The sequence below is a fragment of the Lactuca virosa genome, chromosome 9 (assembly GCF_052849685.1).
Source record: "Lactuca virosa cultivar CGN04683 chromosome 9, Lactuca_virosa_CGN04683_v6, whole genome shotgun sequence".
NCBI classification, from domain to species: Eukaryota; Viridiplantae; Streptophyta; class Magnoliopsida; order Asterales; family Asteraceae; genus Lactuca; species Lactuca virosa.
In genome coordinates, this window is record NC_136434.1 from 79,891,606 (window position 1) to 79,918,931 (window position 27,326).

Below are 27,326 nucleotides of genomic sequence, written 5' to 3' on the forward strand. Positions count from 1 at the left end.
TCATTCCTTTCATATATTATATTTACTTTGTATAAAATACCAAAGGAAATTAATTGACAACATTTTTTGTATTTTCTATACTAATAATATACCAAATATAGCATTGTACTTTGAAAATGGTGTGACAATAACATATTTTATAACAAACCTGAAACTCCCAAAACACAATGTTATTTTATCAATACATTATACTTCAAAGTATCTACACATTATAAACATATAAACTTCTTCAAATAGATAGTACATTGCTATTGTATGCTATAATCGAGACATAGAAAATAACATACTTTTTCACAAAATGCAAACATGGAATCATAACATATATACAATCGTTAAAATTCCGTAGGAACAATTTTTTTTTTGAAGAAAAATGAAAAAAAAAATATAAAACCGTAGGTTTTATGAAACCTACAGTTTCTTTCTTTTTTTTTTCAAAAAAAAAAATCACAGAATCGACAATATATACAAATGTTTATTGGTTAAATTTTTTTTTAATAAAAAACCGAAAAAAATAAAACCTACGGTTTCACAATTTTTTTAGTTTTATAAAAAATAAATCATGAAATAATACTATATATACAATTCCGATCATGTTGGATCAAATTATAAAAAAAAACCAAAAAAAATCCGTACGGTTCATACGAAACCGTAGGTGTACAAGCCGACACTGCACAATCTGTGCATTGGGCACTTGTACACCGTAGGTTTCGTATGAAACCTAAGGTTTTATTTTTTTTTTTTTCGATTTTTTTTCAAAAAAAACTTAACCCCATATACAAAACCTCATCCTAATCACGAACACGGTGAAATTTTGATGAAAAGTAGACAAACTTGGTTGTTCTTCGGGTGCTCCATTGAGAGAAAAAAGTAGGCAAACCAACAAACCAATAGTGAAAAATGACATAATATGAAAAATTAAACATTATATACTTTGGGTTAATGGGCCACGAAAAAGTAAAACGGACTGTGAAATAGTAGTCTATTACCACGAAAGAGTAGATTTCAAGTAAAACAGTAGTCAACGCCGGTTGAGCGTAGTCAACTGTATGTTGACTACTCTTTTGTGGGTTATTTTTGGCTAAGATGTATTTTTTGATAAGTAATTAACCATTATGGCTAGATTAGTAATTTCCCCAATTAAAATGAATTTAAATAACCATAAACTTTAGTAACCTAGTTGTACATGATCCTAATTAAGTGCTTGAAAAAATTCAAAAAATGCATTAACAACTAATAACATTTTGAATAAAACTAAATGATTAAAAACTTTAAAAAACAAAATTCACAATAGTGACACATAATTTCATATTCTTTAAAAAATGTCCACAGTTTAAAAACTTTAAAAAGCAAAATTCACAATAGTGACTACATAGTTACACATAATTTCATATTCTTTAAAAAATGTCCTCATGAAACATGGAAAAAATATGTTGCCAAGCTAGAACCAACTTGCACCGCCCTAATTTTTTCTGGGTCCTTCTACAATTTTCATTTTACCCCTTCACTTTTCGATATTTTCAAATTCACCCTTTCTTCCCCACCAGTTCCCAAACAAAGAACGCGTGAGACACACAAACAGGATACGTATAGATAGGTTAAGAAGGCCTGTCATCTATCTTCTCTTTCATCACCGATTCATAATTTATTCACAAGATACACAAAATCCATACGAAACGTCCATATTTCCGCTCTTGCACGATTGCTTCTCGTCGGAATCAGATTCGCTGAAATATACACGAAAGACTTGAACTAGGGTTTTGACAGGGAGGGAATTCGAAGGATTATTTTGGTTTTGAATAGTAATTATGGCAAAGAAGAGAAAATCTCTTGCGACGAGTCTAGACGAAGTCGATCGGACGATGTACTCGACGTTTTGCAGTGCCGCTAACTCTCTTTCTCAGCTTTACTCTCAGGCCCTTAGCCACCAGAAGCTTTCTTTCCTATCTGGCGAACGTCATGGATTGGTATATAATCTACGAATTCATTTCCAATTGTATGATGATATGTGCTTTGATCTTATTAAGTGACTTATTAAACCCTAGTTTTTCATTTCTCACTATGTGTTTTTGATGTGCTTTCTGATGCTTATACCAATCTATGTACATGTCCTGGATCTTCTCTTGAATGTGGTGAACAAATTGATTAGGGCAGGGCTGTTGTGGGGCGACCTTTTGCTAGGAAAAGTTTAAGTTCCTCTTTCTTCAATTTAATACTGTGTATTTAGTGAAGAAATGCACTGGGTATACCAAGTATTGTGTTGAAATAACCTAAGATTAGTACCCAAGAAGTTGTAAGAGAAAGCATAGGTATAACAGATCACAATACAAATGTGGTAACATAAAACCATAGGTGCCTATGGTTTTCACATTGTTCAACGCCTATGAAAGTTAAGCATAAATGTGCTCACATTTCTTGTTGATGTTTATTCAAGCAGATTCATTTTTCTATTTGAGTTTTTCCACTTGTTGTTATCAACTTATTATTAGGTTTTTCATTTACAAATTTGAAATATCTGTTTTTAATGGCTTGTTTGTGCAGGAAAAGCTGTATCAATGGATTTCCAAGCAACATGGGGAAGGATTGAGAGTGACCTCTGATGACATACTAGCCTATATCCAGGTTTCCATTTCATATTTAATACTAATACTATTCGTTCCATAACACTAAGTATATACAAGATTCTTATTAAATCTTTTTTCGTGCTAAGTCTAATGTATGTTGATGTTAATTTGCAGGCTGAGCTGGAATCATATGTGGAAGAACCATCAATGACTCCAAGAACCCTACAAACACAACAACAACAACAACAACAACACACACAATCTCCTTCTGCAAACCCATTTACAAATTCAAATTCTGGGTCATCTAGTGAGCAGCAACAACAACAACCAAGAAGCTACATATTCTCAAATGCTCTCTCAAGCCCTGTTCGTCGTAGCCTTCAAAACTATCACATATCTCAGGAAGGATATGCTAAGAATACCAACAATGAACATCACAATCCATCTTCTTCAATGGACATGCATCCAGACTCTTCTACTCAATAATACTAATAATAATAATAATATGTTTCCCCATTCTCCATTCTCCAAATCCCAAATTCAATTCAAAATGGAAGAGACTGGAGGGGAGGGAATTGCACAAGCCCAAATAGTGAGCAAGCTTGGGTTGGATTTCAGTTGCTGCATCAAGGTAAAGGTAAGGTAGGTCTACTATTATTATCATTACTATTACTATTACTATTACTATTACTATTACTATTACTATTACTTTTACTATTACTATTATGGTTATGGTGGGATTTCAAAGGAATATATTTATAGCATTGTCATGTTGCTAGTTGTGCACTGCGGATCATCTTTTCATGTTTTATGTAAAAAAGTGAACCATCAAATTCAAATGTTGCTTTTTTTTTAATTTCATTTTTTCCTAGTATGTAACTGTATCCTTAAATCTGTTTAATAGTCATGGGGTCCAAATCCAAGGCTTTTTTGAATGGTTTAGAAAACTAGAAGCATTGATTGAGTGGTTGAGATTGAAAGAAAATCAACAGAGAATGCTAGGTTTGACTTTTAAAAGTTTTCGTTGAAATTGGGTCTTAGGTTTTGAAAAATACATGAAGGATATGTTGTAAACAAGCGGGTAAAAAATGTGTCAAAACAAAGTTGTAGAAAAAATGTGTGAAAATTTTGTTTAAACAAAGTTGTGTGAAAATTTTGTTGAAACAAGTTGGAGGATTTGAAAAAGCCAAAATGGTTGGGGTAACATGAAAAACTTATAGCAGGTCAAGCTAAAAAAATAAATATAATCCTTATCATTACTAAGATTGTTTTACATATATAATATGGGTACGATGGTATCAAGCTTTTTAGATTTTCAAAGAGCCTATGGTGCCAAAGATCGATTTCAAGCTCAATGACTACGAAAATGGCTGATAGAGAGTCAATCCAATCTTCAAATATGTAGAAATATCTTACTATAATTTGAAAGAAATCAAAACTTTACAATATCTCTCAACTACAGAACACAACATGCCAAAATTGTTCGGCACACCATAACTTAACAAAATATAACATGATATCATAAAAATTTCAAGTAACAGAAGTCGGAAAACCTATAAACCATATATTTTCAAGAGTACTATGAAATGTACTTGATGGAGAGAGTTCATTGATAGTTTCAACGTGAGGATTATTGTCGTTCAATTGGCCTCGTGATTCTAGGGCAGTTGCCACTTATGACTAAGATCACCAACAACAATGCATGATTTACTAAAATAGTTGAATGGAGTTGAATGTTAGTGGACACTTAATGGATTAAATCCAAACATACTGGGATGATAACTGATAAGTTGTCATTTAGTTGATTTGAGGTTTAGTGACTATGAAACCTTTTAATGGGAAAAACAACTTTTTTAAAGATTCTATTGAAATTTGTAAAATTCAATGCACTACAGGAATTAATAGTAAAATAGTAAGATTGTATGAAAAATAATAGTAGAATAGTAAAATTGTATATATCAATTAAATAAAATTCAACTTACTAAAATTCAATTTAATAAAATTCAACTTAGTAAAATAGTAAAATTGTATATATGGTATAATAAAATTTAACTTAATAAAATTCAACTTAATAGTAAAATAGTAAAATTGTATGAAAAATAAAATACTAATGTATCAATTTATTAAACTTAATAAAGTTAACTGTCTTTTAGATGCTATTTATGATTAGCAGACAAACATAAAATTCATCTTTTTGATTAACATTCTAAGGGTTTGGCATGTATTGCCACATGCTTATTGTAAACGTTTTAAAAAAAGTTATGCATCTAAATATTAAAATTCCCATGCACATTTATTTAATTATATAAGAAATAAATACAAAAATTGTTGATGTCGACTACTATCACATTATATATATATATATATATATATATATATATATATATATATATATATATATATATATATATATAAGATTTGAGTTTTTTATAAGTAATAAATGGTATATTTTAGAAAAATAAAAAAAACCAATAAACTTGTTGAAATGTTAATTTGAAATAACTTTTAAAAAAGTTAGTTTATAAACCGACTTTACGAGCACAAAAATCATTGCAGCTGGTTATTGTTATATTTAATTATATTGTTAGTCAAATATATAATGTATCCATTTTGAGAACTCTATTTCTATATTAAGTTTCTTTGAAGAAAACAAAGATGTCTATTTGAAATTTTTATACTATTTTAAAGCCTATTATTTTTATTGTTTAATTTGTTGTGAAACTTTGATAGGTAAATGGGTTTGACCGATTATAAATATTGCCATTTCACATTTGTTGGCATATTTTTCTATTAATTTATTTTATTTTTAATATGTTATAGATTGATTATAAGTTTATAATTAAATAATATACCGCTTACTCAAAATATAATTTGACTAGTTGAATATTAACTTTGAAAGAATGTTTCTTTTACAAGTGTCTCCTAATCATTAACCGTAATTGATTATTTATTACAACATTTAGTTAAAGTTAAGGAGGAGGATACCCTTAAATAATAATTATTTTAATTTCTCTTAATTTAAATGTATGATACTTTTTTTTGTTAATATATCCCTTTTATGTATTATGACAAAAATTTACGTTTATTATTCAGTCAGTAAAAATTCACTGATCGACAGCTCTTCGTCCGTACATATATATACAGACACGAAAGAGGAGTGAATACAATAGCGCAGTTTTCTTTGTTTCAGAGGATTCTCCGGCAATCGGAGGCAAATGGAATATTATCCCCGACGAGAAGGCGCCGACATATGAGCTGAGTAAAATTTACTCCATTGCTACTCTCGGATCCGTGAGTCCTAATCTTCCGTCCACCCTATCTATAAATTCGTTTTCAGTTTTCCAAATCACGAGTTTCGTTGTACTTTTTCACTTTAAATCAATTAGGATCTTCGGTCTTCCTACGAATTAATGTATCTGATTTGAATTGTTCCTTTTGTTGATTACTTCTGTTGATCTGATTCCATGTTTTAGATCGCAATTTCATCGAATCTTCAGGATTTAATTTTTGATTTTTTCTCCAGAGGTTCATAACTTCATATCACGGAATTTGATCTTACTGCCATTTCGATTTCGAAGATCAAAAACCTCCTAATCTGCTTTTCACCATAGATTCATTGCTTTGACTGGTATTGACCTTTTGTAAAGCATTTCAAACAGCTTTGAAAAGAAACACCAACAATCATTCAGTTGAAAATTTTCAATCGAATCTGCTGTGTTGCCGGAGTTTTTTGACTTAACTTTCACAAGGATATAAGGATCTCGAAATTCGAATTTGATAAAGTTCAGTTTTCCTTTTCCGCTTCAAAACTTTGTTGACTTTCATCAAGTGGTTTGAGTTCTTTCATACTGGTATATAGAAACAGAAGTTCACATGATGAGGACAACTACTGATGCTACTGATAGTGAGTTGTTCTTCATTCTTTCAACTATAGTAATGGTTTGAACCTTCTTCTACAATTGATCTGGAAAGAGAAGAGGAAGAAGAAGAAGCTCATGAGAGTTTCCCCATTGAATCACTACCAGTTGGTGGACATAAAACCAGACCCTGACCTCCAACTGGCTTCAACAAAGAGCCATCTTGTCCATGGCTGCACCTCCTTTATTTGCTTTGGTCGTGCAGCCACAGGACCTGAGAGTAGTCCATCTCACCTGAAACTAGACCCTTCCCTCCACCCACAACCACAACCACAACCACAACCACAGGATGATCTTAAACATTCTCCTGAGTCTGAAAAGGTCACCAAAACTTGTACCACTGATCTTGATCTTGATAATTTTGAAAACAAAAATGGAGATGCTTTAAAGAGCAGCTTGAAGAGACCAAAAACGAGTGTTATTGCTTCTGTTGATGTTAATGGGGGTGAATGTAAGAACGAGTGTGGTGATACAGAAACAAGAAAAGTGCAATGGACAGATGTGTTTGGGGGAGAGCTATTTGAAATTCGTGAATTTGAGCCAAGGTACACAAATTTAGATTTTTATGTATATGTAAAATTCAAGTAATTACATTGTAGCAACAAATATGTGATCTTATGAGTGAATATTTTATGTTATAATTGCTTGATCTTCATATTGTTTTCTTTAATGTTCTTCTTTGATTCACATTTCTGCTCATTATTGTAGTGAACACGATGGCTCAGATGATGAATCTAACTGGAATGAAGGAACATGTACGTGCATGATAATGTAATTTGTACTCCACCACCACCACCACCACCACAATCAACAGCATCACCGCCAATACTGCCGCCACTCACATATCTACATCTGTCTATATATCATTACTTATGGAGTTCAGTTTTGTTTATTTAAGGGCTTTCCCTTTTGTTTATGTTCTTGTAGGCAGTTGTGTTCTTTGTTTGTTTCAAAATAATGTGCTGTTTGATTTCCATATTTTATTTTATTTTTGTGTTAATTTGAGAGTAGGTTTTTGTTTTCTATTAGTTTTTATGTAATGGGAATTTTGAGAAAGTTTAAATTTATGTAGCAGTTATGATGTTGTTGGTTACAAGTTCTGTTCCTAACATGTGTATGTTTGGTTTTGTGAGCTTTTAAATTTTAAGAAAAAACTCAGATTAAAGAAGAAGTAAAGTTCGGGGGTATGATGAGTTTAAAATTTTTATTCTAAACAAAAATCTAATAATCCAAAAGTTTCTTAAAAAATCTTTTGAAAGCTTTTAGATTTTAGATTTTATGTTATTTTATACATTTCCAAAAGCTTAAATGTATTTTATATTTTATGTTATTTTATAGCTTTCATCTTCTAGGTGCGAGCTAGTTTTGCCAAAAATACTCAATGTTTTAGTTTTCAAGACTTCAATTTGGTTTATTTATCGAACAAGTTTTTGGTTATTTATGATAAAAAGATATTGGTGGTCGAAAGTTAAAAATACTATTATATTTTATGTAAGACACCGAAAATACATTATCAAAATGACAAAAAATGATACATGCTCCTATTATGCATAGAAACCAAAAAGAATACGTTGTTATTATATGCATTTAATGTTTAGTTGAAGTTGCGATAAACACAGAAAAATGCTAACAAAAATTAACAAAACACAATGTTTTATGTGTTTCATACGATTAGAGTAATTGTGCTCATACACGAGTGAATTAGAGAGATTTAATTAGATTTATAGTATATAACTATCATACACATTTTCTGCTTTTAGTTAAAAATGTACAAAAAGATTTATTTATAAGAACAACATTCAACTTACAACGGTTTACATGCAATTTATAAATAAAAAATGATTCCACTATGATTGTTAAAAAATCATTTTTAAATATATATTCATGAGACTTTTTGGGTTTTTTTAGGATAATAGTTTATCTAAAAAAGAAAAGACTTGTCAAATGTCAATCTTAGAAAACTTGGCCACATCTTATCCGCAAAACACTAGTGATTCTAACAAGTACACCTTCCACAGCCCCCTTCCCTTTTCATGACCAAAAACAAAACCCTAAATTCATTCACAAGATTCAGAAAATGTCGGTAGCTTCAATCCAATGCATCAGAATATCGAATTCGTCATCAAACGCACATACTTTTAGATTCTCTACAACCAAGCCTACAATAGTTACTATACGCAGCGCTCAAGCCGATGGCCCTTTGCGAAGACCTTCCATTGCTACTCCGCCTGTAAGACCTTCCATTCCTCCGTCTCCATCTACGAATCCACCACCGCCTCCGTCAGCTCCGGCGAAGCCTTTGGCGGAAACAGCGGCGGTTGGTCAGAATGTAATAACGATGGAGTTTCAGAGGCAGAGGGCGAAAGAGCTTCAGGAGTATTTTAAGCAGAAGAAGCTTGAAGAGGCTAATCAAGGGCCTTTCTTCGGTTTTATTGCTAAAAATGAAATTTCAAATGGCAGGTTTGTTTCATCTCCTCTTAATTTTACCTCCAAATAAATAAAATAATGATTTTAATTTTATATGTTACAGTATGTTTTTATTATATATTATATGCTCAATGAGCTGACTATAAATTGTTTCTTTGTTACTTAATTTGAATAGAATGAGCAAATGACTTCATCTGGAGATTTATCGTTACCCATTCAGTTACATTATACACACCATTCATTTAGCCTATGCATACAGAACTTAATGATCTTGTATAGTAATTTAACAAAGATAATGATATTTTTAATGTTGGTTTTTAATTATTTTTGATGAATTAGATGGGCGATGTTTGGATTTGCTGTGGGGATGTTAACAGAATATGCAACTGGATCGGACTTTGTTGATCAAGTAAAGATACTACTATCCAACTTTGGCATTGTAGATTTGGAATGAAATATATACATGTTTATATTTTTGTTGTAATATATGTTAACTTTTTACATTATTGTTTCATTAAATTTTACAAGATTGAAACATTGATTTTTCTTGTAAGTAAATTGTGATGGAATGGAAGTCTATATAAAAATTTTCAATGTAAGAAAACAATTGGGTAAATGAAGCAACTATTAATCATATAAAAAAATACTTGTAATTTCTACATCATATATACCAACAAAATTCTATTCAAGGGTTGAGTTTGGATTAATTTGGATAAAAGGGTTTATGTCTGTTCTCCTTATCTGCTTAAGTATTTATTTATATTTAGATGCTTAAATAAGCTTAATCTTGTTGGACATTTCTCAATTGATTGGCCGATTAGATTCTATTTAATTATATTCCACTTTTCAACTTTTATTCACTAATAGATTTGTTTCTGATTGATATATATATTTTTTCCAAATTCTGTGAACTTTATAATATTTATATCTTAATAATAGATTACATTGGTTTCATGTTGGAGAATTAATATGAGCATGTTCAACAATGAGCTCTTAAACTTTTTTTAAAACTGAATATTTTATATTTTAAAAACTACTTCAACTAGCTTTTAGTTTACATATTTCAAAAACAGTTTTTCTTTTTGTCAAATATTTTTATATTAATAAAACCTACAATTAGTAGAGTAGTTTACATTAACCTATATATCAACATTTTTTAGTAGAGTAGTTTATGTTAGTGTATCCCACATCGGTGCGATACGGTCTTATAAGTGGTTATATATGTTGGAGTCTTCTATCTTTTACCAATGTTTTTTTTGGAGAGACTGGCTCATCGTTTCTTATACTGAATAAGTATGTATATCATGATTTAATATTACTATGGGAATCTATTTATATATATATATATATATATATATATATATATATATATATATATATATATATATATATGGAAAAGTTAAATAGAGAACCATAATTATTGGTTCTTCAAAGAACCAAATCTTTTTTTCAATTTCTAGATCTTATTCTTTATCGAAAAAAAAATCTAAAAATATCTAAATTCATATATTAACATTGTGAATTTGACGTAAAAATTTAAAAAAAACAAAAAATTCGAATTTGATATCATTGGAAAAAGGATAAAAAGTTATGAATTTCTGTATTTTTAGTTTTTTTTTTTTGATAAAAAATAAGTTGTAAAAGTTGAAAAAAAAAGATTGGTTACTTGGTTATATATATAACTCATAATAATAGGAAAATAACTTATAATCATCATTTTTTTTAACGGCGAGCAAGAAAATATATTAACAAAAAAAGAAAGATTTAAACAAGACGCTCAAGTCAAATTACAAGAAGTTTGAAATAGAAGACAAAGACCAATCCGGTCAATGTAAAGTACAAAATTTAGACCTAAGCTTTTAAGAATCATAATAATCATATGATGCAAATTTTAGACGTTTTTCCTTCTTAAGAGAGTCATGTAGCAATAATGACTATAAAGATGGTTAACTTTATCCGCTAATGTCATGTGTATGTTGGTTTAATGAATATGGTGTTCAATGAACACTGATATTAAATGAGAATATATATATATATATATATATATATATATTTGTGAACCATTTTATCATTTATATATATATCATTTATTTGTTAACCATTTTACCGTAATATATATATATATATATATATATATATATATATATATATATATATATATATATCATTTATTTGTTAACCATTTTACCGTAATATATATATATATATATATATATATATATATATATATATATATTACGGTAAAATGTTAACAAATAAATGATTTATTTAAAAAAAAATATGTTTTATTAACTTTTGTGAAGTTCAGAAGGATAAAATCTTCAACAAGATTGGAAGCAAATCCTCTAAATTGGCGGACAGTGTGTTCAATATCGTGTTTGGTTGGGTTAAACATAGAGAGAATTTTGGGTTTTGTAAATTGAAGGATTAGCTGATCTCATTTTATTATTTTGTAACTTTTTTTCTCCTCCTTTTTGCCTTCCCTTGCCTTGATACTTTATAGGAAATGACGTTATAAAACTTCGCCGTTTCAAAAAATAAACTTTTGTAAAGTTCGATATATTATGAAAAAGAAGTTGTAAAATTGTATGTAGTACAATGCATTTTGTATTCTCAATACCATTTAACTAAATTAAAAGGCTCAAGTCCTCTCCATACTAAATTAGATTTTTCGTTATGTTTTTTTTTGAACGGCGGGGGTATTATTAAAAACTAGCAAGGAGCTAGAAAACAAACATTACAAATGAGTGGAAGCTAAGGCTGGATTATGAAGCCAAGCAGTCCAAGCAATCTTAACTTTATTACACCTATTAGAAATCCAAAAGTACGATCTATCTATGACATTATCAAAAATAAGAGATTTCCTAGGTAAGGTTGAACCAAACAGTAAGGAATTTCGAAAATTCCAAAGACACCAAAAAGAAATCAAAACCATTGCATCAAACGCCTTCCGTTGTCCTCCTCGTAGTTAAATATGGTCCGCCCATGAAAGTAAAGTCTAAACAGAAATTTGGTTCGGGAGATGAACGTCCCACCAAATAGCAACACGGGTCCAAATATCACACAAGTCGCTACATCCAACGAAAAGATGTTCAATAGTTTCCACTCCATTATGACAAAATGGGGCATAAAATCGTATCCACCTCAATACCTCTGTAAGACAATCTCTCTCGCGTAGGAATGCTATGAAGGGACAATCTCTAGATAAAAACGTTTAGTTTAATGGGAACCCAATTATTCCATCTAGTTTCCATGCCGTCCACTGAAAGGAATCTGTTGTCGATTGAAGCAGGAGCCGAAGCAACTGAAAAAGTGTCTGAAGCGTCAAAGAGACACCCTAATCTGTCTGGACTAGAATTGAGATGAACACTCTGCATCAACAACATGAATTGGTCCCACTGAGATTGCTCAATTCCACCTCTAGGAAATCGGCGATAGTTCTCTTCGCCCCATCCAAGAGAAACACGATCTCTAACACACACCTGTTTGTAACTGTAAAAATCCTATGAAAAGCAACCGCAATAGGAACATTTCCTTTCCAAACATCATGCCAAAAAGAAGTAGCAGCCCCATTACCAACACGAATCGGAGTGAGGGAATGTAAGTCTAAGCCACGGTCACGGAGTTGAACTAACATCCGTATCAAACTATTCCAAGGCCCTGAACCAACCCTCAAGGGTTTCAAATCAACACAACCCCCATCAGAACCATAGATGACTTTAACAACCTGCACCCAAATGAGATCAGGATGGTGATAAAATCTCCACCGCCAACGGAAGATCATTGATCTATTAAACGAAAACAAACTCCCAACACCTAAGCCACCATTAGATTTAGGAGCCAAAACTTTAACCCACTTGACCCAGTGCATGCGTCTGTCATCCAAATCAGCACCCCAAAAGAATCTGGCTCGTAAGGACTCCAATAGGTCCTCCGTGACAGGAGTAGGGTAGACCGACATCAAGTAACTACCAATAGAGCCCAATACTGACTTGATTAAAGTCAATCTACCACCAAAAGAAAGGGTTTTATGTGACATCCCCTAATTTCTCGGCCAGAAAAGACCGATTTAATTTATGCTTTTAAATAAAGTCAGAGAAATTCTTTTAAAAGACGTTGCAGAATTGGTCCCCAAAACAAAACGTGATAAAAATTCATCAAAACCTTTCTTTAAGAAAGTATATATTTTCCTTTTATATCAAAACCTCGGGATGTCATGTTCCGATACATATCAAAAGCATAAACAAGACATTATAAGCCTTACAACAGTTATTTACAACTACTGGCCTATAATCCAAAAATCTCTCATCATCATCCGACTATGCTCGGGGTCCACTACTTGTAAGATAAAAAGCTGAGTGGGTCAGGCTTGGGAGCCTGGTGAGCATATAGGGTTATCAACCCACAATAAATAAATTTATTAATTTCATCAAACAACAATAACCCGATTACCCATTCCCGTTATCCTCACTTTACGTCCCTAAAACAACTATCACAAGGGACCTAGTCTAAGGATTTTCATCGGGGCGACAACACTGCTTAGGGGAGGGGGGGGGGGTTTCCCAGCAATTTATGTCAAATAAGGCAACCATGTGGGGGATGGAGTACAACAAATGAACATGCAAGCTCATTAACACCTACATGTTGCGAGCCTGCCAGCGTTCCACTGGACTGTCTAGAAAAGTCTATGGTCGTCATCCATACTCCGCTAGATGACTGGATCACAATAACATCGAGGCCTCTCATCATTTTATTTCATCACACATCAACTATCTACCCATGTTTTACCCAACATATTTGTAGATAAAAATACATATACAGTTTAATTTATTTAAAAATCTGTATAAATCATTCATTCATCATCCATCTCAAATAAATAAACAATATATAATCACATAGCACGTATTTTATATAAAATATTTCATATCTATGTGTAAGATGAAAGTGACTACACACTCACTTGATTTAATGATAATCGGGCAACACTTCGTTTCCTAAAACGATCGTTTCAAATAAAACCGGGAGTTTTATTGAGAAACCGGGCTCTACGAGGATTGGGCTTCAAAACCGAAAAGATAAATTTCTCGGGCTTCTCGGGCACTTCGGGGCGTGTTTCGGGTGTTTGGTATAATACCGGGGCTTTGGGGGAAGTTGGAATGAAAGAAATATGGGTTTAGGAGTGTAAAATGACAAATTTCCAAAATATACCCGGGAGGTCTCGCACCCTTCTATTTATAGGGGCGAGGCTTCTGATCCAAGGGCTGAGAAGACTCCACACGGCAGCAGATCCGAAGAGAAGGCAGGTGGCTCCCACGTGCGAGGGTCAGCTGTTGGCCTCTGATTGGACCGAGGTCTAGGTCCGAGGGTTGGGTCGTGGCGCTACGTGCGAAGCTCGGACACGTCAAGCAAGGGCACGCGTCGGACTCCTACTGGACCGCGCTTCGGATGCGAGGGCATGCGACACACCTCGCCAGATGGCTTCGGTGACTCAGCAATTTCGGACACGTGGCACATTATGAGCGAGGGTGACGTGGCCGAAGTCCCACCATGCGAAATTTCTCGGATTTGACATTTTTTCTCGATTTTTGTGCCAAAACTTCTAAAATCCATAACTTTCGCATACGGGCTCCGTTTTTGACGTTCTTTATATGCACGCGTAGGTAAAATTATGCTCTACAACTTTCGTTTAGACTTCGTCGGCTAATTTTGACTTTAATTTTTATATTATTATTTTTAACAGACCGGGACAGGAAATCCGTTAAAAATTGATAACTGCTTCATCCGACGTCCGTTTTCGTCTGTCTTTTTACCGTTGTACTGCTATTGACGAGACCTTCGATTCTCGTTTAGGTTGTGTCGGCTAAAAATCACTCGATCTAAACTTCGAGTTTTTAGCTGTCTACTGTTAAGCTGAAACTTAGAAAAATCATAACTTCCTCATACGAAGTCAGATTTGGACGTTCTTTTTATACATACTCTCGGTTTAACGAACACTACGACTTTTATTTAGATCACTAAGGCTAAAAAGTAGTTTATCAAAAACTCACTTTTTACGTCATTCGGCACCGTGCCGGTTTTGTCGCGAAACTTCGACAGGTCATAACTTCTTCGTTATAACTCGGATTTCGGCATTCTTTATATATCCATAACCCTTGTCACAACCACTACAACTTTCGTAATAGATATCGGCTTTATCTAATATTTATTTTCGACGCTCATTTTTATTCTTAATTAATTAAATCCTAGTAATTAAGCATAAAACACATAATATTCACATAATTCCTTTTCATTTCTTCAAAATGAGTTTCAAAGGTTAACCTAGACTATTATGTCAATATTAATGTCTGGCCTAGAAACACGCGCGTTACATTTTAGCCTTCCAACCCACTAATCTATTTCGAAATCTATCAATAATGGAAGACCAAGCAATGACCCTAGACATGTTTTCGCCCACTGAAATGCCAAGATGCATGAAAGGAAGGGAATCCAAAGTACATCCCATCTGATTAGCAGTAGCCGCAACTTGGGAATAATCAACCCCCATGCCAATTAATTTGCTTTTATGCAAATTAATTTTGAGACCCGAAGCCAAGAAAAAACATCGCAGAATATGAACAATATGGGACACATTTTCCAAAGACCAAGGAGAAAGCAACACTACATCATCAGCATACATAAGGTGTGAGATAGTAATGCCACCAATAGAAATCTCCATGAAAATATTAGCCTCTTGGGCTCTAGCGAGAGCAACATGTAACCCTTCCATAGCAAGAATAAAGAGAAAAGGAGAGAGTGGATCTCCATGTCTCAACCCTCTTTGTATCTGGAATTCCTGCGTTAGGGATCCGTTAACAAGGACAGAAGCCCTAGCAGATGAGAGTAACTCCATAATCCAACGACACCAAGTCGAACCAAATCCCATAATCTCCATAATTTCATGAAGATAATCCCATGAGAGGGAATCAAAGGCTTTTACGAAATCCACTTTAAAGACCATAAGAGGATTTTTAGAGGCCTTACACCAAGCTACCACCTCATTCAGAAGAAAAGGCCCATCTAAAATCTGGCTGCCTTTGATGAAAGCAGGCTGCTCCAAGCTCACAACCGAACCAATAACATCCGCTAACCTATTAGCTAAAAGTTTACCAATGATTTTGTATTGGCTACTGATTAAACTAATAGGTCTGAAATCTCTAACAGTCTTCGGATCACGGACTTTTGGGATAACAATAAAGAAAGAAGCGTTACATCCTTTAGGAATAGACGAATGAGAGAAAAATGCATGACAAAAGCAACCACATCTTCTTCTATAAGATCCCAATAACGCTTGATAAACCCAAATGAAAAACCATCCGGTCCTGGAGTTTTAGAAGAACCACAATCCCAAACAGCTTTCTTGATTTCCTCACGGGTGAATGGGGCTTGAATAAACTGAACTTGAGAATCTGATAAAGTAGAGAAGTTATCAGCAGCAGTAAGAGGCCAGATTCCTCTTTGTTTGGAAAAAAGAGACTGGTAGAACGCTCGAAATTCGTCTTTGACTAAAATAAGGTCATCAATCCACACCCCGTCTCTAAACACACCTCGAATGGTCAATTGACGCCTTTTTCTGTTAATAGTACCATGGAAATAACCAGAGTTCTCATCTCCTTCAATACCCCACCGAATCTTAGCTTTTTGAGCTATATCCGCCTGATTCTTATGATCGATGTCAGAAATATCCTTTTGAACTGTGATTCTTTGTTCCCGAAGAGTAGCTGACCCATCATCAATCATAAGTTGAGCATCAATCGACTCAAGAAGATCCTGCAATTCTTTTCTCTTTAAATTCGGGGGCTGTTTGGCAGGATCTGAATTTTTAAGATCTGAATTTTTAAGAGGTCTGAATTTCTAAGAGGATCCGAATGTTTAAGATCTGAACTATTAATATGTTGTTTGGTTGGAACCTATGAATTGCTATGCTGAATGATAAAAATGATTATTTTACCCTTCTATTTAAAAATAATAATAAATACCAAATAAAACTATCCAAATTTTGAGAAATCCACATTTACATATAATCATTTTACCAACATTTAAACCACTCTATATTATCACAACTTTAAAATACAAATTCAACAAACATGTCAACAATAAAAACATCATATTACAACAAGAAACCAAAAAGCAAATTCATATTATTAAAATTAATTCCCAAGTAATACAAATGGAGTTATTACAGCCACATCTTCACCATTAACACCCGACATCCCATTACCCTCTTCATCACACACGCAACCATCATCCCTGCCTCACACAATTGTTATCATACACCATCACCGAGCACACGCTCAATACCTTCATCATTAATAAATGAAAAAACTATTATAGGGATATTAATATGGGATACATGTTGACAATACAAAATATCATTTGAGAGTTAACCAATTTACATTCAATATTATACAATGTTATGCCACTGTTGGATTTTTTGGAAACATTTGCCAATATTCATAATTCATATGCATAACTCATAAAAGAATTCCTTTTCAAATATTACTCACAGTGATAAAGTCTGATAAGCTCAAACTTGGGTAATCTTATCTAAACTGAAATATGAATTCAAAAAAGACAAGTTTTTGCAATTTCTTCATTCCAACAACTAACAAAAACATAAGGGCAAATCTATCCCAATTGATAGCTACAACCAAATTAACTCAAAAAGAAGTAGTCCCAGGTTATCCAAACAAAACAAATGAAGAGATCAAAGAAAAGAGTTAAGGGGGGAACACAACAGTTTGCAAACCACATATGAATTCAGAAAAAAAAACATATGAATTCAGAAAAAAAAACATAAGAAAATCACGAATTCAACATCAGATTGCAAACCACACATGAATTCAGAAATAAAGGAAAAGAAAAAAAAACAAATTTTCTATAAAAACAGGAAAAAAACGAGTTTCAGGGGGAACACAACAGATGGAGCGGAGGTGCTTGTGTGCATAGATGAGAAGAGAGAATCGGAGGAGGCGTGAGTTTGAGGAGAAAAAAAACCGATTCATTGACCAATTCATTCATAAAAACAGAAAAAAAAAACCGAATTTCGGGGGGAAAGAAGGAAGAAGAACGAACCTGGATTGTCGGAGTTGAAGGAGGCGCTGTTGCAGGCGTCGAAGGAGAAGGCGGCGGCGTCGGAGGCGGCAGTGTTGGGGTACGACAGCGTCGTCACAGGCGATCGATTATTGGAGATCGGTGAGGGAGAAGAAGCGGCTGAGAAGGAGGAAAGGGGGCAAGAAAGAGAGTACGTGTTTTGGGGTAAGGGCATAGCGGGTCTTTTATTTTTTCAGATAGAGTTCCAAATCTGATTTGGTAAGTGCTAAAATTCAGATTCAGACCAAAATTTAAGAGGTAAACAAACGGTCTGAATCTTAAAAATTCAGACCTACCCCTTATTAAGAGGTATTAAGATGCAAACAAACAGGCCCTCAGCCCATTTCGATTATTAGCATTCCAAATACGAATATTAGCTTTAAGGTTTTGCAATTTTTTCTTAAAGATAATCCAAGGATTATCATGAAGCACCCTCGCAGGAATTTGAGCCCAGGAATTACGAACCACGTCGTCTAAACCGTCCATATCGAACCAGGAGTGGAAAAAACGAAACGTAGTGGGACCAAAATTAATATTATGTTCCAAGAGTAGAATCGGGCGGTGATCTGGAACATTTTTTTTCTAGAGATTTTTCGTTATGTTACTGGTCCTATTAAAATAAAATAAAAAACCATAAAAATTAGATTAATAATTATTAGAGCAGTAAAAAAAGTTTCATCTCAAAACTTAGTAAATTTACAAATCGAAAAAGATTTGAAATGAAAAAACTCTAACAACGATATTTTTTTACTTTAGCAAACTATTAATACACATAACAAACATGAGTGTTGTGTCAAAACAATAAACATGTTGAGAGAGTTTGATCTTAAACCGACCCATTTAATTAACGTGTCGTGTCGAGGGACTGTGTAGTTTAGGATAACATAAAAACTAAAAATAGAGTCTTGACCTAGATGGCTAAATCGATTTCACATTACAAACAACTAAACCCTTTTTTTTTTTGTTTTTACGTATGGTTTGGTTTTAGATCTTTCTTGTTTATTTAAAAAAATTCAAAAACTTACATATGAATAAACGGGTCATTGTCGAGTTGAAATTTTCAACACTAACATTACCCTTTTAATTTTCGTGTTATGTGATGTCAACTCGTTTAATTAAACATGTTGAAATATCTTATCCAAACTCGTTACTTCATGACGAGTTAGTATCGGATTTCATAACATGTTATTTTTTGTCACTTCTAATAATCTAAGAGATTCTCTTATGTCAATTTTTACCAACTTTATCATTTTTTCTTTTATGAAACCTAACTTCACACATATAAGTTTATAAATGTGCTATTAATTAAGGATTTGAATTTAATAAAATAAAACTAATATTCGTCAATTCCATAAAAAGGTACTCACTAAATTTCAAGTTCAAGTATTTTGGTAATTTATGCTCTCCGTTTGGCATGTAGCTTGCATTGTCTCTCACGTCCCCAACACCAGAGACTACATATACCCCTCCTTCCCTCCTCTCAACTTCATCACCAGAATCTCAAAACAGATTCAGATTCACAACAAAAAGCAACTCAAAGTCAAAATACACACTTTCATTCCACATTTTATCCATAAAAAATCCAAACGCTTAATTCTCTGTGAATCTTCTTCATTATTTCATACTAGAAATCAAAATGAAAATGGATGAAAAAACCGCATCAAACTACCAACAAGGCTTTGAAGTCTCCGGCGACTTCGCCTCCGAGGACCCCTCCAAATTCTTAGACGACGACGGCCGTCCCAAAAGGACAGGGACTCTTGTAAGTGCCAGTGCACATATCATCACGGCGGTGATAGGCTCCGGCGTGCTGGCATTGGCATGGGCGACGGCGCAGCTGGGTTGGGTCGCAGGACCCACCGTCCTCTTTCTCTTTTCCTTCGTAACTTACTACTGCTCTTGTCTTCTCGCATCGTGTTATCGCACCGGCGACCCCGTCACCGGAAAACGAAACTATACATACAGTGAAGCTGTCAGAGCGAATCTTGGTATTCTACTATTTTACTTTCACTAATCGATTAAAACCAGTTAATTACTGCTTCAGAACCAGATTCTGAATACAAATTTGGGATTTCTTTCAGGTGGGTTTAAGTTTAAAATTTGTGGGTTCATTCAGTATTTCAATCTTACCGGAACTACAATCGGATACACCATTGCAGCTTCCATCAGCATGATGTGAGTGGATGCATGAACTATATATATAACCATATTTTCATTAACCTTTGAAAAATGTTAATCTTTTTGTTGAATGATTTATGAAAAAAGGGCGATAAAAAGATCAAGTTGTTTCCATGAGAAAGGCCATGATAGTTCATGTGGAATAAATGGGACTCCATTTATGGTATTGTTTGGAGCTGTGGAAATCCTTCTCTCTCAAATCCCAAACTTCCACGAGATTTCATGGCTGTCCATGGTGGCCGCCGTCATGTCCTTCACTTACTCCGCCATTGGTCTTGGCCTCGGAATCGCCAAATTCGCCGGTATGTTACGTTCTTTTATATTTTATTTTATTTTTCACTTTATATATATAAAATAATGAATTTGATATTTATGCATTTTAATGTTTAACCACCAGATAATGGAAAAATCAAGGGAAGTCTAGGTGGTATAAGTGTTGGGGAAGTGACTCAAACACAAAAAATATGGAGGAGTTTCCAAGCATTTGGAGCTATTGCTTTTGCATATTCTTATTCGACTGTTCTTATTGAAATTCAGGTGATTAATATATGAACAATTATATATAATAAACCGTATAATTTTATATCTAAACTAATATAGATATAAAATTTTGTATATTGGAGTGTTACATCCGCTAGAAAAGAAAATTTAGGACTTTACATATCTAACGGTGTCTGATAAACAGGATACAATCAAATCCCCACCAGCGGAACAAAAAACAATGAAGAGGGCGGCTTTAATAAGTGTAATAACAACAACGATTTTTTATATGCTTTGTGGATGCTTCGGGTATGCAGCTTTTGGAGACCATGCCCCGGGAAACCTTCTAACCGGGTTCGGTTTCTATGACCCGTTTTGGCTCGTTGACATTGCAAATGTAGCCATCATAGTTCATCTTGTTGGTGCCTACCAAGTTTTTGCACAACCCATATTTGCATTTGTTGAAAAAACCGCTAGGGAATACTTTCCCGAAAGTGAATTCATCACAAAGGATATACACATTCCAATTCCGGGATCCAAACCCTACAAACTCAACTTATTTCGGTTGATATGGAGGAGCATGTTTGTGTGTATGACCACCATTGTTGCTATGTTGATGCCGTTTTTTGAAGATGTTGTTGGGATTCTTGGAGCTTGTGGGTTTTGGCCACTAACGGTTTATTTTCCAATTGAAATGTATATTACTCAAAAGAAGATACCTAAATGGAGTAGTAAATGGATTGCTCTCCAAACGTTGAGTGTTGTTTGCCTAACTATTTCGGTTTGTGCGGCTGCGGGTTCCATTGTTGGAGTGATTAATGATCTCAAGGTCTATAAACCCTTCAAGACCATGCATTGATTGAGATTTCGAATTGGTATATGCATCAATGGATAAACAAGAAAAGGTTGGACGAGTAAAGAGATGGTTTTTATTTGGCGAAAAATAATAAGATTCTTGAGAAAAAGAGAGATAAATGATGATTCTAATTTTTGTTGTTCCGAAGACAATCCTAATAAACACAAAGGGGTTTGTCATTTTAATTTGTACTTTTCGAATTTTGTTAACATGTAATAATGTATCTATGTATTGGAATCAAATAAGTCGGGTGTATATTTGTTTTAGTCCTTTGATATTTGTTGTTTTTATTATTTTTATAATCGTTATGGTTGTACTGTTTTGAAATAATAGTAAAACAGATTAATCTAATCATAATTACCATTTTATAAATTTAATCAAAAGTTAAGGATCGACCAAAATACCCATTATTTTAGCCAGAGGGTGACCAACGAAATCTTGCGAAGATTTTTTTTTGAATAAATTACACGAATGGTCCCCATGGTTTGGGATAATTTGCACGCTTGGTCCCTAACTTATTTTTTTAACTCGGAAGGTCTCTATTGTTTGTTTTTGTTACGCGCTTGGTCCATACTATTTGTTTTTGTTACGTGTTTGGTGCTTGTCTTACCTAAAAAGACTATTATTTAAATAGAAAAAAATGATAGGGTATGTAAGGTAGGGTGAGGGGTGGGGTTGAGAGGTGTGCTTATTTAAATAAATTAAAAAACTCAAGGGAAAAATAGTCTTTTTATGCAAGACAGGGACCAAGCACGTAACAAAAACAAATAGTAGGGACCTTCCGAGTTAAAAAAATAAGTAAGGGACCAAACGTGCAAATTACCCTAAACCATAAGGACCATTCATGTAATTTACTCATTTTTTTTGTCACTTGTCACGACTCTCATTCAATTTGTCAAATGTCATTTTGTAGTTATTTTGAATTAATTTTTTTTCCCACATTTCATTTTATGAGTTTTTCTATTTTAATAAATTTCATATAATATTTTAATGTAATAATTGCAATGAATGTAGTAATAAATGTATATCAATTTCATTAATCATCTTACCTTTTAATTTCAAAATTTTCAAAATTAACACTCATTATTTTTTTTATTTAAATTGTTTGTTTAAATTTAAAAAATAAAAAAACATTTCCATTATAATAATTCATTATTTTTCTTATTTTCTTATAAATTCAAAGTTTACAAATATTTTGACATTTATATTTTACTTTTTTTTAAATTAACTTATTTAATACATGAGTCTCACAACTAGTTTTCTAATAAAATAATATTTTCCGGCTAAAACAACATCGTAAGGCGAGCTTGTCACGTCATTTTTTTGTCTTCCACCTAACTAGCATTTTTTTTAGAATTTTATAAAAAGTGGTAGCACCCCTAACATGTTTAAAAAAAAGTTTTTTTTAAAAAAAAATAGAGTCGAAATGTAATTAAATGATAGTGAAAGTCCAACAACCAATCCCAAGCTTTTACACATTTCTCTCTCTTCTCACTGCCTCTTAGCGAGCTTGTCTTGACGACTTGCTTAACGAATCTTAAGGGTTGTGTATCAAATCTTAGTGAGGGTTTTGGAGAGAGCGGTGGCAAGGCCACTCCCTATAGCGTCATATGTAGGCACTTGCAAAAATGTTTGTATAGGCTGCAGAAATCTTTTAATAGACCGAGTTTATATACGAGCCTCTTGTGGAGTTGTGGCCCTCTACTTAAAATAATATATATATATATATATATATATATATATATATATATATATATATTCGTATTCTTTTACTTTAAATCTACTCTAATAAATAAAAATATATTTTGCCAAATGTCACACTCTCATTCATTTTGCCACATGTCATTACATGGTTATTTTAAATTAAATTTTTTCCACATATCATCTTATGGGATCTTTTTTCCATTTTATTAAACTGAATAGTATTTAAATGTAATAGATATAATAAATATAATAATAAATGCATATCAGTTTCATCGATGCAACTTTTCTTCTAATTTTAAAATTCCTAAATTAAAACTCAATTATTTCATTTGTTTATTTATTTAAATTATTTGTTTACATTTAAAATAGAAATGGTTTTAATTTCAATAATTCAATATTTTTGTCATATTCTTACAAGATTTAAACTTTCTAAATTTTTAAACCATAATATATAACATTTTTTTAGTAAACACGTGTAGTCCACAGGTCTTACAACTAGGTTATATACATCATAATGAACTCAGAAGTACGAAAAACTCTATGAAGAAAATGGCATAAAATGACGACGATCATCCTGACACACAACACATGTTTATATTGTTGTCTTCGAAAAAACCTATTTTTTTTTAGATTTGCACAGATAAGAAATACGAAAATCTAGGGGATGTCAAATCGGACAATCGTGACGTGTTTTTTTGTCTGACACCACATGACACGACACGGTTTTATATAACATGAACACGACACGACACGATGTCATGTTTATTTTCATTAACACAAAAACGAGTCAATTAAAACACGATAAACATGACACAACACGACAAGCATAAAATAATACAATTATTAGTTTATATAATTCATAAGACCACTCGGTGCGCGTAATGCCCACAATCGTTTTTGTGACGTGGCATCGAAAAAACGACGTTACCATGCCCGAACACCCCCTTCTCGTTTTCGGTCGTTATCATCATTTTCGTTGCCTCATGTTGCTCCCATAAAGAATTGTAACGCCCTTTTATCGAGTAAGATCAAATAGCGAAGGATTACACCACAATCTAATCGCACAACAAAAGGTTGATGTGCAATGTAAGCACTTGTAGTTTCTTCGTAAGCAAGCGAGTAAGATAAAATAGCGAAGGATTACACCATATTTTCAATGTTTTTTTTGTTGTGTAATCTTATTTTTATTTTTTAAATTTTATGGTTAATTTAGGATTTAATTAAATTGCATGTTTCATTTTTTTGAAATAATCTAACGTGAATAGAAAACAAATTGAAAAAATAAAAATAAATAAACTGAAAAAAGAAAAAAAAACGAAAAAAAATTGATGACATTGAAAGTTAAGGGTGTTATTGTATGTTGACAATTTCATCATTTGATCTTATAACACTATATTGACATGACATGTGATGTGAAAACTTTTAGGTGTGATAATACCCCTTAATTAGTTGTGCACACCCCACTAGTCTAATCAATCACATATAACACGACAAGCACGAAAACACGAAAAATACATGCTAAATCGTGTCAATTTTGTGTTAAATTTTAAACACGAACAAGACACGACACGAAGTCGTGTTTTTTACACTTGACACGAACACAAATTCAAATTTCGATTTCGTTTCGTATTGTGTATTTTTGTCGTGCCGTGTCATAATCGGGCATGAGAGTATACGACTGAACTTGGTGAACAAATTTTGATGTTGAGAGAGAGATGAAATTTGCTTACTAAATGGATTCAAATTTGACGGTTGGCATCAAGATATAAATAATAAAATCAACCATGTAGTGAATCTCGTGTGACGCTGCTTGGTGAGTTTGATTGTCTTATCTTTGACGATATTTTTCTTTCCAAATACTAATAAGGACGCTGTAAGAATGTGATCACTTTACATTCCCTATTAATGATTTTTAGGCCAGAAGAATAGAGACAAAGTTACAGCTAGGTGACTTTCACTAACTGGAAATTTATAAAATTGGTATACCTATGAAGATTATTAGTTAATTTGTTATTGAACTTCTTATTTATAAAATCTAAGTTAATTATTTATGTAACATATATGTATGGGGACGTCTTTGGGGACACACACTTACATCGAGATGCACAAATGTTTTAGGAACATACATAAGCATGCAAATCGGCTTCAAAATAACGACCTCCCTCTACCATTTAAGTACATTGTCTCTATTTTTCTGTTCCCATTCAAGGTATGATTTAAATAATATAAATACAAATTTTTGATTTTTGAATTAAAAAAAATTTATTTATAAATTTTGTTAGATATGGATTTGAAAATTATTTCATGTGTGTCAGCATTCAGCAAGGATATACAACCCTTTTGTCGTGTACATTAATATTGTGTATACATGGTTGGAAGGTGATTAAGGAGATGAAAATCGAGAGTAGGGGTGGTTGAAAATGACATAATTTATGAATGTGTAACAATAAAATCTACCTCTATTTAAGGTTATTTGGTGTTTCACTCCATCGTAGACATATTTAAAATTAGGTGTTATATTATGAATAGATTAGATTTGTTGGTTAAAAAAAAGTAGAAAATTAGGTATTTAACATGAACTTAAGTAACAATAGTATGATGTGTTTCTATACGATTTGCCTTTTATCAAAAAATACAATTCTATTACTCACGATAAATAACTAAACTCGAAAGTCACCTATGAAAAGTAATACTTACATACCAAAAATAGAATATATATATATATATATATATATATATATATATATATATATATATTATAAGTCACAATCTTTCTACTAATGTTCTTAAGCATATCGATAGACATTACCTAATAAAGGCTGAGTGTAACGATTTGAAAGAACCGACACATGTAATTCCTACCGAATATGATTGTTGTCTGTCGAGATCAACTATGATGAAATAAATTGATGTCTTGTATGTTTAAATCATAAAAGAAGTCACATTTCATATCATGGAATGATTCATAGTCGTGAACCTCATAAACATGTAGAAATTAGCGGTTGTATTAATACTACACAACGATTAGAACCCATGCCCGCATGTTTATAAATAAAACAAAATCACGCTTTCCTAGGTTATGTAATCCGTCATCATAAACCTATGCTTTTGCAGTTGGTCCGTATCCATTTATTTATTTTTCAAACGAGACTTCAATTTAATGAATCTTTTATTGAACCCTAAAATGGAGTTCACATTATTCTTTGCCTTTGGTTTCATAAAAAAAAAGAATGAAGCATCAATAGATGTTCTTCTCTAGGAGGGTTGAACTGTGAAGTAAAGAAAAAAGATGTCACGTACACAAGAACACATGTTAACTATTAACCAACAATTGGAAAATAAATGCTCACCCGATGCATGTTTATATATCCTTAATGTTTTTATGTTTTTACTTCACAAAACAACTATGAGTATTTTTGTTGATTTATGACATTTTTTCTTTTTCACTAGCAATTATATCGATAAAAAAAATACTATACACTTATAATCTATTACTACTAGATGGGTGACTATTGTACTTTATTCAGACACAGTGAAACCTTGTATGATCTTAGTTTCTATTTATTCATTTAAGGGGCACATATGTAATTTGCTTATTCTTGTAGCATTGCTTCTTAAAGTTTTCATATTATTTATTCAAGTGATAAAACTTATTACGCATATTTAAGATTATAAGTTTAAGCTGTAACCTTACATACTCTAGTACATTATGAAAAATTTGCTAATAACTATCTCAAATATATGGTTTCCTAGCGGAAAAGAAAACTCATCATCATTATCACATGATGGATTAATAAGGTAACATCCTAACAAGGGTTTATAATATATCTAGTCCTATAAACTCCTCTAACATAAATCATTAATAATAATTAATTTATCAACAATATCTCTAGAGGTCGTACAAGAACTAGGTGTAGTCTTTGGATAATGGGTCTAAACATATAATTTTCTTTTAGTATGTGTAAAACAATTTGAATCTAGTTTGATAGTAGAAAAGTGTTTGTCCATTTTTATCTTCTTTTAAATAATCGATCTATTGACTATAATTATAAAAAATATATCGTTCCCATTAAA

At 32.5% G+C, this 27,326-nt stretch overlaps 4 protein-coding genes across 4 annotated transcripts; all 4 read left to right on the forward strand.

The window, feature by feature from the left end:
* The first annotated feature begins 1,667 nt into the window (after positions 1–1,667).
* Positions 1,668–3,182, forward strand: LOC145138181 (uncharacterized). The gene is made up of 3 exons (XM_079072307.1): positions 1,668–1,964; positions 2,539–2,619; positions 2,736–3,182. The coding sequence occupies exons 1-3, from the start codon at positions 1,806–1,808 to the stop codon at positions 3,045–3,047; spliced, it is 552 nt and encodes a 183-aa protein (XP_078928433.1). The 5' UTR covers positions 1,668–1,805; the 3' UTR covers positions 3,048–3,182.
* Positions 3,183–5,695: 2,513 nt separating this feature from the next.
* LOC145140942 (uncharacterized) lies at positions 5,696–7,574 on the forward strand. The gene is made up of 3 exons (XM_079074318.1): positions 5,696–5,852; positions 6,085–7,023; positions 7,187–7,574. Exons 2-3 carry the CDS (start codon positions 6,557–6,559, stop codon positions 7,251–7,253), a joined length of 534 nt encoding a protein of 177 aa, XP_078930444.1. The 5' UTR covers positions 5,696–5,852; positions 6,085–6,556; the 3' UTR covers positions 7,254–7,574.
* An 862-nt stretch (positions 7,575–8,436) lies between these two features.
* LOC145135829 (light-harvesting complex-like protein OHP2, chloroplastic) lies at positions 8,437–9,463 on the forward strand. The gene is made up of 2 exons (XM_079070039.1): positions 8,437–8,938; positions 9,245–9,463. Exons 1-2 carry the CDS (start codon positions 8,556–8,558, stop codon positions 9,357–9,359), a joined length of 498 nt encoding a protein of 165 aa, XP_078926165.1. The 5' UTR covers positions 8,437–8,555; the 3' UTR covers positions 9,360–9,463.
* A 10,186-nt stretch (positions 9,464–19,649) lies between these two features.
* Positions 19,650–21,551, forward strand: LOC145137651 (amino acid permease 4-like). The gene is made up of 5 exons (XM_079071778.1): positions 19,650–20,022; positions 20,116–20,209; positions 20,300–20,514; positions 20,610–20,749; positions 20,898–21,551. Exons 1-5 carry the CDS (start codon positions 19,671–19,673, stop codon positions 21,549–21,551), a joined length of 1,455 nt encoding a protein of 484 aa, XP_078927904.1. The 5' UTR covers positions 19,650–19,670.
* Positions 21,552–27,326: the final 5,775 nt, after the last annotated feature.